This window comes from Cannabis sativa, chromosome 3, assembly GCF_029168945.1.
Source record: "Cannabis sativa cultivar Pink pepper isolate KNU-18-1 chromosome 3, ASM2916894v1, whole genome shotgun sequence".
NCBI lineage: Eukaryota > Viridiplantae > Streptophyta > Magnoliopsida > Rosales > Cannabaceae > Cannabis > Cannabis sativa.
Window position 1 is genome coordinate 19,539,001 of NC_083603.1, and position 18,061 is coordinate 19,557,061.

The following is an 18,061-nucleotide window of genomic DNA, read 5'->3' on the forward strand; positions in this document are numbered from 1 at the left end:
TTAGGAAATTAGGTGGTATCATTACCAACGGCAAGTTGATTTAAAAAATGATTGAAATGGTATTTAAAAAAAAAAAAACCAAAAAGCATTAAAGAAAATTTAGACCCTTTCATATTGGGTCCTGTGCAATGGAACTACCTGGACACAAATAAGGCGGTTGTGTTGAGAGGGCTTGTGGAAAGCATCCCTTTGTAAAAGACCCTTTTACCACCTTATCACCCCTATGTCTCTCTTCTCCCACTAAAACTACACACATATATGCTTATAGTTTAGACTCAAATGTTAGTGGTGGTAGACTATAATTTAATGAGCTAATTTATAGTTATTAGAGTGCTACCATGTGTCTCAAATGTAATTAATAAAACAGCCAATTATCTCATTATAATCCTAATTACATACATAATATCATACATACATATGTTAATATTAACACTGTGTGGTAACATTATGTTAATTTACATAAAATATTTTAACGAAAAAAAAAGCATTAAGCTGTATCAAGAGATGTTGGTGGCATGATGTAATTTTTGAAACAGATTGCTTTGTTGTTGTGTAAGACATTTGTAGTAGTGCATCACTGAACTTCTATTTTGGTCGTGTGATTTGATGATTGTCATTTTTTGTTTTTTTAAATGTTCTGCTAATAAGATGAGTCATTTCTTGGTGAAGGCCTCTTATTTTAATGTGAGTAGAAGACTTTGTTATTAAATCATTTTTTTTAATAGTCTTCTCTTACATTCAAATTAATAATAAAAAAAAAACAAATCTAGTCTTCTCTTACGAACCTATTATTCACATTAAAAAGTCATACATATATATTAAAGAACAAATAGATCTCATAAATAAATAAATCATCCGATTTGGTCACGATCTCATATCATCCACAGCCCGAAATGCCGTAGAATAAAATGTCTCCAATAGAAAAAAGCCACGTGGACAAATATGTTCAAAATTAAAGTTGATAGTAAATTCCATACAAAAAAATAATCCAGAGAAGCAAACAAAAATTAAAAAAAAAAAAAAAAACTTGAAAAGTAATTAGCCATGGCGAAGTGTTTCAATGCCGAAACCCAAATCTACTCATCGCATAGACCTGCCGTTGACTTTCCCACTGATCCCAACCTCTCGTTGACCTCCTTCCTCTTCCGATCCACCGCCTCTTACCCAAACAGAACCGCTCTCATCGACGCCGATTCCGGCCAAACCCTAACCTTTCTCCAACTCAAGACCCTAGTCTCCAACCTCGCCCACTCCTTGATCAAGCTCAACATCAAGAAAAACGACGTCGTTCTAATCTTCGCCCCCAATTCAATTCATTTCCCGGTGTGTTTCTTCTCCGTCGCCTCTCTCGGCGCCATAACCACCACCTGCAACCCTTCCTACACTTGGACAGAGCTCTCCAACCAAGCCAAGGACTGCAATCCAACTCTCGTCATAACCGTCCCGGAATTATGGGAAAAGGCGAGAAACCTCAATCTGCCTGCGATAATTCTACCTTCTCAGTCGAATTTGAACTTACATTGCTTCAACGCCGAAATCTGGTTCTACTCCGATTTGATCAGAAAATCGAACCGATTCTCAGAACTCCCGATCAGTGACGTCAGACAATCCGACGTGGCGGGGCTTCTTTACTCGTCGGGGACGACGGGGAAGAGCAAAGGGGTGGTTCTGAGCCATAAGAACTTCATAAGGACGTCGTTAATGGTGACTTCAGATCAGGATCGGTACGGAGAGGGACAAAACATGTGCTTGTGTTTCTTGCCGATGTTTCATATATTTGGGCTTTCGGTGATCGTTTACGCACAGCTGAGACGAGGGAACGGAGTGGTTTCGATGGGGAAGTTTGAGTTAGAGAGTTGTTTGAGGGGTGTGGAGATGTACAGAGTGAGTCATTTCTTTGTGGTTCCGCCAGTGATGATTGCTTTGGCCAAAGAGAGTGTTGTGGTTGGGAGATACGACTTGTCGTCTGTGAAGGAAATTCTCTGTGGGGCAGCTCCCTTGGGCAAAAATGTCATGGAACAGTGCGCTCGGAATTTTCCTGCTGCTGCTGTTATTCAGGTTCTTTTTATTTTGATAATTAAAGATTTGATTACATGATTTGTTAAAATTGTATTCCAAATATATATAAAGTACGTCGAAGCACTCGCATTAGATCTTTATTCCGAAAAGCACTAGAGATTATTTCACAAATACACAAAAATAATTAAAAAAATTATAAAAATACCGTTTTACAAAATGTCAAATATTTTTATGATTTTTTAATTTTATTTAAAGAAAATACGATTTTTTTATGTTGTATTTTTGTTAATCTATCATTGATTTTTTATTATATGTATGTTATTTTTTGTTGTTGTTTTCATGTTATTTAAATATTAATTTTATGTTATTTTTATGTAATATTCTTATTATTTTCGTGTTGTTTTTATGAAAAATTATAAAAATATAAAAAAAAAATTCTTAAAATGTAAAAATATAATTGTTTTATAAAAAATAGTGTCTTATGTAATTATTCCAATAATATACAGGTGTGTATAAGGGTTATAAATTTATGGGAGAAAAGCCAATAAACACTACCTCGTGTTACAAATATTTAAAAGAAAATCTTTATTTTAAAACATATTTTGTCAGTTTTGATTCTCTAGTTCTATCATAAATAAACTTTTCCTAATATAGATCTATCACTTTTATTTCTGTATTTTTTTTTATAATATCGTACATTATATGTAGTTATTTTGTCTATTATTCAAAAAAAAAAAACAGTTATAATTAACATAATACATAATATCATATAAACACAATTAGCACTTAAAATCTCTACCTATGTCAAAAATAAAAAGAACACATTTATTAAGGTTGTGTTTGGTAATATTTTTTAGTTAGTTTTTGTTTTTTAAATTAAAAAAGTAAAAATATTTTTTAAAATAATATTTAATAAAATTCTTTTCACTTTTTTTATTGTTCATTTAAAAATTAAAATTTTAAAAATTTAAAAATAAAAAAATCACTTTTAAAAATTTTTTAAACAATTTTTTTTCTTAATAAATATTTTAGATTCCGACCTCCTCTTAGACTTTAGAACCGGACCTCGACCCCGACCCAGACCCAAACTAAGACCCTGAACTTGACCCAAATCTCTACTCGGATCATAGACTCGAATCCCAAACCCACACCCCGATCCCAGATCCAAACCTAGACCCGAACTCTAGACCTGACCCCTATCCCGACCCCAGACTAAGATCTAGACCCTAACCTTGACCTCAACCTGGACTTCCTCCCTAACTCGGACTCAGACCCAGATCCTAGACTTCGACCCCGACTTCGACCCTTGATCTGACCTCAAACCCCAACCCTAGACCCGACATAAATAAAATCAACAATGAAAATAAAAAAGAATTTTATAGAAAATATTTTTTTATTTTTAAAATTAAAAAATAAAAAATAGTTATAAGATATATTTTTATTTTTTAAAAAATCAAAATTTTACTTTTATTGTTGTGATTAAAAAATTTAAAATAAAAATGTTATTAAATATTACCATAAAACAAAAATGGTGCTGTTACCTAAAATATTCCCTGCAGAAACCGTATATTATTAAATTTAGATACCATAAATCCAACCGAAAGTTATATAATATGTCTGATAAGACAAATTGTGTATTTAAAATCTTAACTCTTTTAATTTTGAAAAACAACAAAAAACATTAAATCAAACAAATCATGGTAGACTAACACTTTGTATTATATATGATATTCCAAATGTGAATTAATATATAGAATAGTCCATATGAGATTGCATTGGTGGGAATTTGCAGGGTTATGGAATGACAGAAACTTGTGGAATCATTTCCATTGAGGACAGTAAGGAAGGGTGTCGATTTTCTGGTTCAACTGGCATGCTTGTACCTGGAATTGAATCCAAAATTATGAATACTCAAACATGGAAGCCCCTTCCCCCAAATCAAGAGGGAGAGATTTGGCTTCGAGGACCTAATATGATGCAAGGTTATTTTCTTTCTTTTTTTTACCCCTTTAGTTTTATCTTTTAAGTCATTTCTAAATACTGTCTTGTTTTGCAAAATAGAAATTTAATGTTATTTTTGTAAAGGAGATTCTTTAAAATGGTATTCGTAACACTGTAAAATAATTTGTATAAAAGAAACCATTAATTTATCAAAATTATATATTTTATGGGTTTTTATAAAATTTATAAGAAATATGATATTTTCTTAAATAAATATTTTTTAAGAAAAAATTAAAAAAATAGTATAAGGTAACTGATTTGTTACCCGTTACCCTTTAATTACCTATTGGTAACTGTTACCCTAAGCTTTCCCATTGTTCTTTTTTCTTTTTGTTTTTTTAATTTTCCCGTAAAATATTTTTTCCAAAAAAAGCCTTATTTATTTTTGTAAATTTTGCCAAAAAAAATCACGTAATAATATTTTAAAAGATCTATTCTCTCACAATATTTATTCTCTTCTTTCTTTCTTATAATATAATAATCAGTGATCAAAATGATGTAATAATAGTAAAATGGATATGACTTGTTTCAGGCTACCTAAACAATCTAGAGGCAACAAAATCAACCATAGATGAACAAGGTTGGGTGAAAACGGGAGATATTGGATACTTTGATGAAGAAGGGCAACTATTTGTTGTGGATAGACTTAAAGAGCTCATCAAATGTTATAGTTTCCAGGTATTATTATTATTATTATTATTATTATTATTATTTAATTAATGAATTATTTCCTGTTAAATTACCATTATCAATAATAATAAATATAATTAAATGCTTAAAATTGTATACACTACACAAACTACTCACACTGCACTACACTGCATTAAAAAATATGGTTTGAAATCCTTTGCGGTGCGGTTGCGGTTTTATTTTTCCAAACCGCGTGGTGCGGTTAGGTTTATGATTTTAAATTTAATAATTGCGATTCAAACCACATCGCACGATATATTACATAGTTACTAAATTTTATAATATGATTTTTATTCTGTTTTCATATAAGAACAAATATAAGTAATGTATGTATTTATTATATTTTTTTTAAGACAATTTAATATAATAACTTAATGATTAATATATATATATATATATATATGTTATGATGTCAAAACTTTAATATGATTTTTTTTTTAAAAAAAAAAAAAACTTCATAGATTGATTTTTTAAATTTTTATTATAATGTTCGATAATGATGATAGTGTAAACCGTTCAAACTACACCGCATTTTTGCAGTGTAGTCTTTGCAGTTTTATGATCTCGGGGTGCGGTTGCGGCTTGAGAAATTACAAAAACTGTTTATGCGATTTGATTTGAAAAAAAGATCATCACCCGCACTGCGAATACCACTACTCAATATTGAGCATTTCCTATTTGTGAGTCTCCTTGATTCACCATAACATTTTCTAAGCATTGAGAGAGCTTACGAAATGCATCCATTAGTAAAAAAAACTTTTACCATCTTATCACCCATATATATCTCATATTCCATTGAAATCACATATATGTATATATATATAATATATGTATATATATATATATATATATATGCTAATTTATTCTAAAGGTAAAGTGGACATAATTTAGGCTCAAATGCTTGTAGTGGTGGACTATAACTTAATAGGCCAATTTATAGTCATTAGGGTATTACCATGTGCTTCAAATACAATTAATAAAACTAACCCTCTCATGATGGTTCTAATTGCATAATCAACATCATACCATGCATATAGTTATCTATGTATGTTAATATTGACACTTGTGAGTAATACTTAATTATGTAAGTCCATATAAAATATTATAACATTCTCTTACTTAGACTATATAATTACACTAATATGTGCTCACTAAAAAATAGTGTCAATACACAGAAATCCCAAAAAATATTAATGTCTATAAAACTAATTATACATCATATTATATTGACACGTTACAAATATAATACATAATAAGACATTTGAGATTTATATAACACAACGATAACTATTGATCTAGATCCACTCGATCATAGCATCGAGACTAAGCCACTAGCTCGCATCAATAAATGTGCACACGCAACATCAAAGAGTTGTCCAAAATATGCATGTATTCAACAATCAATAGCAATTCTTAACATGTCTATCATACATGAAAACAATAACTCTCACCGACCAAATACATCTTTGGCTCCTAACAATCCAATCAAGAAAAGTCTTTTTAGTACACACATTCAGGTTAGTTGTATCAATGTATTCGTTGGCATGTTATTTGTAAGGGCATGTTATGATACTAATGGAGGACCCCACGACTTTCCCACTACATATAGAACGTCATCACCATTAATAGAGCAATAATACTCAAGTTTCAAGATATGATTGCGATATTTATCACATAAGTTCACTAAATTCACAATAGAGCCAACTACTCTTAACACTAAAATGAAATATCAAAATTGTAATGTACAATCAATGTCCTCGTAACGTGCCACACACTCTACCTTTACAAATGAGAATGCTATAAATATCCATACAACACCTAATCACATATAACTCCCCATACTATTATACTCACTTTGTATGAGAGATGAAGTTGTAGGTGTTCATATGACACATAATTACAAAATAGCTCGTCCTAGAATCATGAATGCTCATAAGTAGATTTTATCATCCATGTAGCATGTCCAATCGATATCAATAAAACCAACGGTTATATGTCACACGATATTGGTTTTTTGATTGCTAACACATCCTTGAGTCCATAAGGGTGATAACTCAAGTACCAACACATCATGTCTGTTATGGATATTATGATAGAAATTTGCGTATATTTAAGTAAACTCTAGGCTGCTTTTAATAAGCATATATGTGGGACAATCTCAAACTTGATCTCTCGTCGTTACTAATATACATGAACTTTAGGTTGTTCATAATATATTTAAACTAATTAAAGATTCTGAATGAATTCAAAACATTAATAATAACAACAAATAGTCAATGGAAACTATGAGACAATTCAATCTATTGTTATCTCATTACAAAGAATTTAAATATTTAGACCATATAAGATTTATTAAGAGTTTTTCATCTTACAGAGATTCCCAAATAACAGTTTAATCCTCTCTAGAATAGACCAGGATCATAAACTATGCGCAATGTACTATATCAAGTAATAGTATAAACATATCATTACTCCCATTCTTCTCTCACGTTATATTGACTAACGATAACGTTTTGAATTGACCATTTTTAATAATTACAGTAGTCACTATCTTGATGCCTTGCCTCAAAATGGATTTAATCCATTGAACTCGAGTGTCCATGTCAGTTACCTTCTCAAGGTTTAATCAAGCAATTCAACAAGACTAGATCTTTAAATCACATCCTTATATATTGATTTTCAAATAGTCACCGCTTTTTATTCAATAATAATGCAAAACAAACAAATCTATTGTTAGAATGGGGACTAGCTAAAGGCTTTAATTTATCTAACCTTGACCATCAAACAACCTATTCTTAAAATTAACTACTGTTAAGAAAAAATCACTAAATTATCATGTGATTTGCGTAAACTTTCATGCTTCATGATCATATCTTGAAAATCGTGATATAATTATATCATCTGTTCAATAAAAATTAAGAACTGTTAATTGCTCTTGATTGATAACTTAGAAATATATGCCATTAAACTTATATCCTGAATAAAATTACAAGTTCTTATCGATATATATATATATCTTTGTTCACATATAGAGTTTCTTATCAAATTATGGCCAATTATAGGGTCGTCAATAATCACAGCCAAAGCAAAACAAGCAATAATTCTAATTATTCCCTAAATAATCTTTTGACCCTTGACTAATGTCAACTTAAAACTCCAACATATATAACTTTATATACTTATCAACAATAATAATTAGAACAGACAAACATATTAAACTTGATCTTCTCAATAAAACATTTGAGATGTTCATAATATTTTATATGATTAAAGTCTAAGATAGTTAAATGCAATGTCCTATATTATCTCATAATATTAGAACTCTTAAAATAGCCTTAGATGTAAATCCTTATTCAATCACAACATTCATGAGCTATTCAAAATAAGACGATATAATCCATTGAATCTCATTATCTTGAGAGTTGCTGCAATAGACTTCTTATATTGTTTCTTCAGAAAACACCTAACACAGTTGTGAATGTATAATTATGTTTGTGATTATATTGCTACATACAAGATTTTAATATCTCTCCCACTTGGACCAATATAATCAACAAACACTATATTAATCTCCATTATCCAATAGGCAGCCAAATAAATCATGCATAATATCACATCGATAGGATACACATATTACACATAAATTGGCCTGAAAGACATTCAAATTTAATAACAACCATTAAACCAAATGCATGTAACACAACTATTAATGCTATATATTAGTCTTGTTTTGTATTTGTCACTTTGAGAAATAATGCACACAAGAAGTGACGACATATCATTATGCATGTTTATATCAATCATTTTAGGTATTCTCCACTTTGAAACTTTCTAAAATATAAAGATGTTGGAACTTCTTATGAAATTATGTAAAAATAAAAAAGTGAAGTGTGTGAATAGGAGTCCCACATGGGATAGAAATACTTAATTTGAAGTGTATAACTAGTGCAAGTTTGAGATATGGGTTTGGGCCCCAAGGGGTACCCAGTTTTGTGCGCATGGGTGAGGATTCACACACTGGACCACCACACGCGTGCATCGCCGCCGCCGTCCGACCGGTCCGGCCGGGTTGGCGGGTGGGTGAGGTGTCACTTAATTTTTTAAAGAGAAATTATTTAACTAAATAAAGATTTATTTTTTATTAATTAATTAATTAATTAATTTTAACACGTGATCAGAAGAAGATCCGCTTTTTACTCCCACGAACGACGAACGATAACATTACCGTTTTCTTACCGTTTATTCTTGAATCGACTTTTATATAAGTCGTATCAGAACAACGTAAGAACATATCTTTTCCAACATTAAAAATTCTTTTCTTTCTTCCTTACAATTTTTCTCAAAGCAAATTTTAGGGTGTTATAGAGCGATACAGTTCGGTGCAAAACGTATCGTACGTATACAAAGGTTGTTTTATCATGGGGACGTCGTGGTTGCTAGACTGTCGTGCACACTTCGGCAGAGCTGCGAAACGTCTTAAAGAGAGTGACATTGTCCGCGACTCAGCCAAATTATTCTATCGGTAATTCGTTCCAGTTTCATTATTTTTAATTTCGGTACAACAATTTTAAGACGTTCAGTTGGCTGCTACCGATGAATTTTCTGGTTCTGCTTCTAACGATATTAACAAGCCTTTCCGTTTTGAGGGATTACATTTTAAGCGATGAAAACAAAAGATGTTGTTCTACCTAACGATGAAGAAAGTTGCTTTCGTTCTCACTGCTATGAAGCCGGTCGTCTCTGAAGGTTCTACCGCCAAGGAGAAAGATGCTGAACGCGAGAAGCAACAAAAGGATTTGGACTCCTAGATCGAAAACGACTTTCTCTATAAGAATTTTATTCTTAACGGTTTATCTGACGATCTGTATGACTGTTATAATTCAGATAAATCGGCAAACGAAATATGGGATGCTCTGCAAAAGAAATACGATACTGAAGAAGCTGGAACTAAAAAGTATGTTGTCAATCGCTAACTCAAGTATCAAATGCTGGACGACAAACCTGTGGAAGCCCAATCTCACGAGCTTCAGAAAATTTCACATGAGATCATCTCAGAAGGTATGACTTTAGATGAACAGTTTCAAGTTGTTGTATTTATTGATAAGTTACCCCCTTCCTGGAAGAATTTCAAAAGTACTCTCAGGCATAAGACTAGGGAATTTTCCTTAGAAAGTTTGATCACCCGCCTTCGTATAGAGGAGGAAGCAAGAAAACAAGACCAAAAAGATGAAGTGCTTGTTGTTTCAAACAACCGCACAAGAAGTCCATACCAGCAATTCTGAAGCCGAATGGCAAAAATTTCAAGAATCAGAACCGCAACTCGAATTCCAATTCTAACTGCAACAACCCTTCTCGTAACAATAATCAGAGTTGGAACCATAATAGGAACCAACAAGGAAGGCAGCCACCTCCACATAAACAGAATGACCCCACACAATTTTTGTGTTACAACTGTAACAAGCCAGGTCATATGGCACGAAAGTGTCGGAACAAGCCTAGCACTGAGTCTGCAGGCTAATTTGATTAAAGAAGCTTTTACAGCTATGGTCTCTGAGATCAACATGATTGGTGGATCAGAAGGGTGGTGGGTAGACACTGGCGCCTCTCGCCATGTCTGCTATGATCGTGCTATGTTTAAGACATACACTGTTGCTGATGACAAGAAAGTGTTGTTGGGAGATTCCCACACCACTATTATTGCTGGAGCTGGAAACGTGGAGCTAAAGTTTACCTTGGGAAGGACCTTATTGCTGAAAGATGTAATGCACATTCCCGAGATGAGAAAGAATCTTGTTTCTGGTTTTCTATAAGGCTGGGTTTACTCAAACAATTGGGGTTGATTTGTACACCATCACTAAGAATGGTACTTTTGTGGGGAAGGGTTATGCTACTTTTGAAAAATGTATTTTTTGTAGTCAAGCAAAAATAACTAAGACACCACATAAATTAGTTACTAAAGAAACTAAACCTTTAGATTTGATACATTTTGATATATGTGAACTTGATGGAACGCTAACCAAAAATGGTAAACGTTATTTTATTACTTTCATGGATGATTGTTCTGACTTTACTTATGTGTACTTGATGAAAAATAAAAATGATGCACTTGACATGTTCAAATTATTCGTAGCTGAAATTGAGAATCAATTTAATAAGAAAATGAAAATGCTTCGTAGTGATAGAGGAATTGAATATGAATCAAATTCGTTTATTGAATTTTATAATTCACATGGTATGATACACGAAAGGACTGCACCATATTCACCTGAAATGAACGGTAAAGCTGAAAGAAAAAATAGAACATTTACCGAATTAGTTGTGGCTATTTTGTTGAATTCTAATGCTGCATCTCACTGGTGGGGTGAAATTTTATTAACTGTTTGTTATGTTCTGAATAGAGTTCCTAAATCTAAGAGTAAAATTTCACCTTATGAGATCTTGAAAAATAGGCAACCAAATGTGTCTTATTTTAGAACCTGAGGATGTTTAGCTTATGTTAGGATTCTTGATCCTAAGAGAATAAAACTAGCTAGTAGAGCCTATCAATGTGTATTTATTGGATATGCGGTGAATAGCAAAGCATATAGATTCTATGATCTTAATGCACATGTTATAGTGGAATCTAATGACGCTAATTTTTATGAACATAGATTTCTCTTTAAATTAAGAAATAGTGGGGGTACATCTACTAGCAATGTTCCTACCATTAGGAATAATGAGCACACCGAGAGTAGTGAAATAGAACCTAGAAGAAGCAAGAGAGCTAGAGTAGAAAAAACCTTTGGTTCAGATTTTTGTACTTACACCTTAGAGGAGGATCCCGCCAACCTCCAAGAAGCCTTGTCTTTCCATAGATGCTGACTTGTGGCAAGATACCGTTGATGATGAAATGGACTCACTTATTAAGAACAAAACCTGAAATTATACAAACTTACCACTTAGGTGCAAAACTATAGGTTGTAAGTGAATTTTGAAAAAGAAATTAAAACCTAATGGAACTGTTGACAAATACAAAGCTTGTTTAGTAGCAAAGGGTTTTAGACAAAGAGAGAATGTAGATATCTTTGACACTTTTTCACCTGTCACTAGAATAACATCCATTAGAGTTTTAATTTCACTAGCTGCTATACACAATTTAGTTGTGCACCAAATGGATGTTAGGACAGTGTTCCTTAATGGTGAATTAGAAGAAGAAATATACATGGATCAACTTGAAGGGTTTGTGATCCCAGGCCAGGAACATAAGGTTTGTAAGTTAGATAAATCTTTGTATGGTCTTAAGCAGGCACTTAAGCAATGGCGTGAGAAATTTGACAATTTAGTTATCTCAGATGGCTTTAAAGTGAATGAAAGTGACAAATGCATTTACTATAAATCTGATAATGACATCTGCACTATTATACGCCTATATGTGGATGATCTGCTTATATTTGGTTCAAATATCCATGATGTGAATGTTGTGAAATCACTATTATGTGCTAACTTTGATATGAAGGACCTCAGAGAAGCTGATGTAATCCTTGGTATTAAGATTACTAGGTGTGAAAAGAGAATTTCTTTGGATCAATCTCATTACATTGAGAAGATTCTCAAGAAATATAATTACTTTGACTGTAAACCTGCTTGCATACCATATGATCCAAGTGTAAAGCTATTTAATAACATTGGTGACGGTGTGAGACAATCTGACTATGCGAGCATCATTGGCAGTCTTCGATATGCCACTGATTGTACGAGACCCGACATTGCCTATGTCGAGGGATTATTGTGTCGGTTTACCAGTAGGCCTAGTATAGAGCATTGGCATGCTATTGAGAGGGTAATGAGATACCTTAAGAGAACCATGAACCTTAGATTACACTATCAAAGGTTTCCAGCTGTCCTTGAAGGATAAAGTCATGCAGACTGGAACACTTTGTCAGATGACTCCAAAGCTACAAGTGGCTATATTTTTAGCATAGTTGGTGGTGCTGTTTCTTGGAAGTCAAAGAAACGGATTATTTTAGCACAGTCCACCTTGGAGTCTGAAATGATAGAACTAGCCTCTACTAGTGAAGAAGCAGGTTGGCTTAGAAGTCTGCTAGCTGAGATCCCTTTATGGGAAAAAATCGATACCAGCTGTGTTGATCCATTGCGATAGTACCGCGGCTATTGCAAAAGTCCAGAACCGTTATTACAACGGTAAGAAATGACAAATCCGTCGTAAGCACAACTGTTAGAGAGTTCCTCTCAATAAGAGTTGTTAGAGTGGATCATGTACGCACTGATGACAATTTAGCAGATCCTTTGACGAAAGGACTAGCTAGAGAGAAAGTCTATAAAACTTTGAAAGGAATGGGACTATTGCCCTTAGAAAGATGAGTCACTCATAATGGTAACCCAACCTAATGACTAGAGATCCCAAGAATTAGGTTCAACGGGTAATAACAAGTTATGATGTGATATGTGTTGAATATGCTATTGTTATATGAGAAGCATGAAGTCCTGAAGCGATAAGAGGATGAGTTAATAGAAAATCTTAATGTGATCTATACTCTATGTGGAGTGGAGTACCGAGCTACAGGAGTACTCTTGATAGACTCACCTATGTGAATGTGGGAGATGTGCCGCTTCCTATGGAATTTGGGGCAAAATTTCTAGAGCGTTCACTAGACTGAGATAGACGTGCATGACCATTAACGCAAGGGCTTATTTGAATACACCCTTGAAAGATTGGTGCGTGGTACGACGTTGGAGATAGAGTTCAAGACTTCAAGTCACTCTAGTAAAATCTAAATCGTATTCACTACGCAAGATTCAAATCGAAAGATATCTTTGCTGAAACACTATCTTATAGTTGTTTGACGTTGAAAATATTTTTAAAAAATTTCAAGTGGGGGATTGTTGGAACTTTTTATGAAATTATGAAAAATAGAAAAGTGAAGTGTGTGAGTAGGAGTCCCACATGGGATAGAAACACTTCATTTGAAGTGTATAACTAGTGCAAGTTTGAGATATGGGTTTGGGTCCCAAGGGGTACCCAGTTTTGTGTGCATGGGTAAGGACTCACACACTGGACCACCACACACGCGCGCACGCCACCGCCATCGTCCGACCGATCCGAGCCGGGTCGGGTCGGGTTGGCGGGCGGGTGAGACTCTTCCACAAACGATAACATTACCGTTTTCTTACCGTTTATTCTTGGATCGACTTCTATATAAGTCGTATCAGAACAACGTAAGAACATATCTTTTCCAACATTAAAAATTCTTTTCTTTCTTCCTTACGATTTTTCTCAGAGCAAATTTTAGGGTGTTATAGAGCGATACAGTTCGGTGTAGAACGTATCGTACGTATACAGAGGATATTTTATCCTGGGGACGCCGTCGTTACTAGACTGTCGTGCACCCTTCGGGCGGAGCCGCAAAACGTCTTAAAGAGAGCGACATTGTCCGCGACTCAGGCAGATTATTCTATCGGTAATTCGTCCCAACCATTAAACCATTAAACTAAATTTAGTAACAACCATTAAACCAAATGCATGTAACACAACAATTAAGGCTATATATCAATCTTGTTTTGTATTTTTCATTTCAAGAAATAATGCACACAAGAAGTGACGACATATCATTATGCATGTTTATATCAATCATTTTAGGTATTCTCCACTTTGAAACTTTCTAAAATATAAAGACTTTTATACTTTGATGAGTCAAAATTTTTATAGTAAGGTGTATACTCTTACTATAAGACTGTTTGTATACAATAAAACTTTATACATATTATAATAATATTTAATAATATATTTATTTAAAAAAAATTAAAATGTTATTGATAATTAAAAATTTTATTTATTTTTTAATTTTAGTTATAATTATTTTTTAAAAAAAATTAATTTAAATTATTTTTATATATGTATTTATTTTCAAGAAATAATTTTACATACAAATTTTGTTATCAATTTTTTTATGTTAATAGTTAACTATAATGAAATTGATTACTAATTACTTTCGCCATTAATTTGTTTACATACATAGTTCTACCATAATTATTCTTTTAAATTAATTTGTTTTAATATTTTTATAAAATTATGTATTAATATTTTGATTTGAAATATTTTATTATTTTTTTTATCAAGAAAGATAATTTTTATTATTCAAACCGAGTCAATTACATCCACAAAAGAATTTTCTTTCAAAAGAGAATTTAATCTGTGCTAGATAACTTCTTTTCTTGTACAAGATTAAGTCTACTCTATTTTATTCTACTATTTATACAACTCGGTTTTATATTTTTTTTTTTTTTCATTTATATAAAAATTTTAATTTACTCAAATACTATAAATTGCACCTGCTAATACATTCTTTTGAACATAATATATTATTTATGACACATTAATATTTTTTTAAAATTTCAAAATTATATATGTATTTTTTTAAAATATATTTTTTATAATGATAGAGAAAATACATTATTTTAATGTGAAAATACAAAATAAAATAAATTCTAGCTAATATTTTTATAAAGTTGATAAAAATTTTCGTATGCATATATTCTAATCCTTAATTAATTTAGTAGGGAAAATAGCATTGTATGGCATAATATTTGGGAAGAAAAAAAAAAAGCAAATACAAAGCCAAGAACAAACAAAAATGTTTGTACAATATGCAATACAAACAAAGGCAGAAAAATCAGCCACAAAATTTTCAATCGACACGTGCCGAGTCCTCAGCCATTTGCCAGCAGCACCGCTCCCACCAGCTGCAAATATGAAAAATCTACTAAATATGTCTTAACAAAAATTATCTATACTTACATTTCTTTAACTTCTAATTGGCTCAATTTCTTTCCCTATGCGGAAAAAATAAGGAGCCCCGCAATAAATTTATCCTTTATATATATATATATATATATATGTTAATTTACCTTAAGGGCTAAAGTGGACATAGTTTGGGTTCAAATACTAGTGGTAGTAGATTATAATTTAATGGGCAATTTATAGTTATTAGGGTACTACCATGTACCTCAAATATAGTTCATAAAACTGACAATCGTAATATGTTCCAGGGCCGGCCCTGAGGGTAGGCGGGCTAGGCGTGCGTCTCGGGCCCCCGAATGCTAAGGGCTCCAAAATTGTGAAAAAAAAAATATTAATATATAGATAAAGTGTTAAATAAGAAAAAAAAAATATAACAAAAATTGTTTGGTGTGGTGGTAAAATGTCTTACTTTAAAATAAGAGGTCATGGGATTAATTCTCAATCTCTACTTTTTAATTTTTTTAAAAAATATTTAATGTGTAGTTATGAGGGATTGAACCTTTGACCTCTTAAGAGTTTTTAAAAAAGCTACCATCACACTGAGCACTAGAACTATCATTTTTATAATAGTTAAAATATATATAGGGCCCCAAAATTTAATTTCGCCTCAGGCCCTATATACGTTAGGATCGGCCTTGATATGTTCTTAATTGCATAATTGATATTATACCATACATATAGTTATCTACATATTCTAATATGGATACTGTGTAAGCAACGCTTAATTAGGTAAGTCCATATAAAATATTCTAACAATACATACTTTTAAGGTTAATTAAGATTTTTACTCCTAAACTTTAACATGTACCAAATTATGTCCCTCAACTTTTTTGGCCGTTAAATTTTCCCTAAACTATTGAGATGGTTAGATTTAAGGATTTTTGTTTAATTTCATTACATTTTACTATTTCAGTGATTGTTTATGTACTAAACCATGCTCCCCAGACTTTAATATCTACCAAATCATGCCTCTCAAACTTTGACATATACTAAATGATGTCCCCTTAACTTTCATCCATGTTAGACTTTTTTATTAAAATTTGGCAAAAATCTTGAAATCCAACAATTTTAATAGTTCATGGAGCATTTTTAACGACCTTAAAAGTTCAGGAGACATGATTTGGTACCTGTCAAAATTCGGGGATAATAATCCTAATTAGCCTACTTTTAAATTAGTGTTTGAACATTTCTAATTCTTTTCGTAGGTGGCTCCGGCTGAGCTTGAAGCTTTGTTACTTTCTCACTCTGAAATATTAGATGCTGTGGTGATTCCGTAAGTTAAATATGAAGAAAAAACTACAGTTTTATTTCAATTCTATCAAAACAACAATATATTACCTCTCACTTATAATAATTCTAAGTACTGAAAAAATTCCACTGTCAGATTCCCTGATGAGAAAGCTGGTGAGGTCCCAATTGCATATGTTGTTCGCTCACCCAATTCTTCTCTATCGGAAGAAGATGTTCAAAGATTTATTGAGAAACAGGTAGATAATATAAATACATATACCATAGAATATTAAAGTTAACGTTTATTTTTTTTTACTTGCATAGAATGATAAATATTTTTGTTATGTGTCACAAAGAATATTTTTGCTACCATACCATAACAATTAACTTATTATGTTAATTTTTCATCTGTAATATTTTTTTTTCTTTGAAAAAAAAAATAAAGAAGGGGTTCGATTTAGGTCATTCAGATTGAAAATAAATAAATGAAAAAGGTTAAAAAATTAATCAAATAATCTTATTGTGTAGCCAAAAATAAAGTCTATGTTAAAAAGAAATATTTTTTGTTTGCTTACAGGTTGCACCATACAAAAAATTGAGGAGAGTAACATTTGTAAGCAGTGTACCCAAGTCACCTGCAGGAAAGATTTTGAGGAGAGAGCTCATTCAGAATGTCCGATCCAAATTATGAAACTTGGGCCATTTCATTGGGCCTATGATTCCGTTGAAACATGGGCCATAATCACCACCCTTTAAGAGCTCATTACTTTACTCCAAATGGAGCATCTTTTGACATTTATCAAAACAAAAATTAAGAATTTTCATTTTTATTGTTTTTTTTCGCAGTTTACAAAAATATGGTTTATTTTCCAAAAAAAATTATTTTGTGGGAAAACTAAAAAAAAAAGGGTTTAAAATAACAGTTTAGGTAACGGGGTAATCATTTACCTTATACTATTTTTCTTCCCAATAAATAATTTTTTTTGAGAAAAAAAGCCTTATTTTTGTACACATTGTATAAAAACTCATAAAATGTGTAATTTTCATAAAATTAAATTAATAAAATAAAACCAAATAAGAACTATGAAGTACTATCGTGCTATGTTGTTAATTGAGAACAATATTTTTTATATATATATAAAATCATTGAATGGTGTGGACTTTATGATCATATAATGTTTGATAAATGTTTCTTTTTAGGTTGATTATTTAGGTAATTGAGATGACATCAAAAACATGAAAATTGTCATAATTATGTGGAAGAAAGAAAGCAAACGAGTAGAGGAAGAAGCGGAAAGAAACATATGCATTTGCATGGATGTG

The 18,061-nt window shown here is 31.9% G+C and overlaps 1 protein-coding gene across 2 annotated transcripts; it reads left to right on the forward strand.

Moving 5' to 3' along the window:
- Nucleotides 1-775: 775 nt before the first annotated feature.
- Nucleotides 776-17,832, forward strand: LOC115710272 (probable CoA ligase CCL10). Of its 2 annotated transcripts, XM_030638632.2 has the most exons (6): nt 776-2,058; nt 3,812-4,001; nt 4,553-4,698; nt 16,714-16,781; nt 16,893-16,995; nt 17,316-17,832. In XM_030638632.2, exons 1-6 carry the CDS (start codon nt 1,045-1,047, stop codon nt 17,427-17,429), a joined length of 1,635 nt encoding a protein of 544 aa, XP_030494492.2. In that variant the 5' UTR covers nt 776-1,044; the 3' UTR covers nt 17,430-17,832. The 2 variants fall into 2 exon arrangements, with proteins under 2 accessions (XP_030494492.2, XP_060967717.1); XM_061111734.1 differs by lacking the exons at nt 16,714-16,781; nt 16,893-16,995; nt 17,316-17,832 and adding an exon at nt 5,251-5,485.
- Nucleotides 17,833-18,061: the final 229 nt, after the last annotated feature.

What these genes read in the sequence shown, in the direction of transcription:
- LOC115710272 (XM_030638632.2), top strand. Translation starts at nt 1,045, where the DNA reads ATGGCGAAGTGTTTCAATGCCGAAACCCAAATCTACTCATCGCATAGA. An exon ending in CTGCTGCTGCTGTTATTCAG is followed by an intron (nt 2,059 to 3,811) that starts GTTCTTTTTATT and finishes GGGAATTTGCAG; the next exon opens with GGTTATGGAATGACAGAAAC. An exon ending in AAAGATTTATTGAGAAACAG is followed by an intron (nt 16,996 to 17,315) that starts GTAGATAATATA and finishes GTTTGCTTACAG; the next exon opens with GTTGCACCATACAAAAAATT.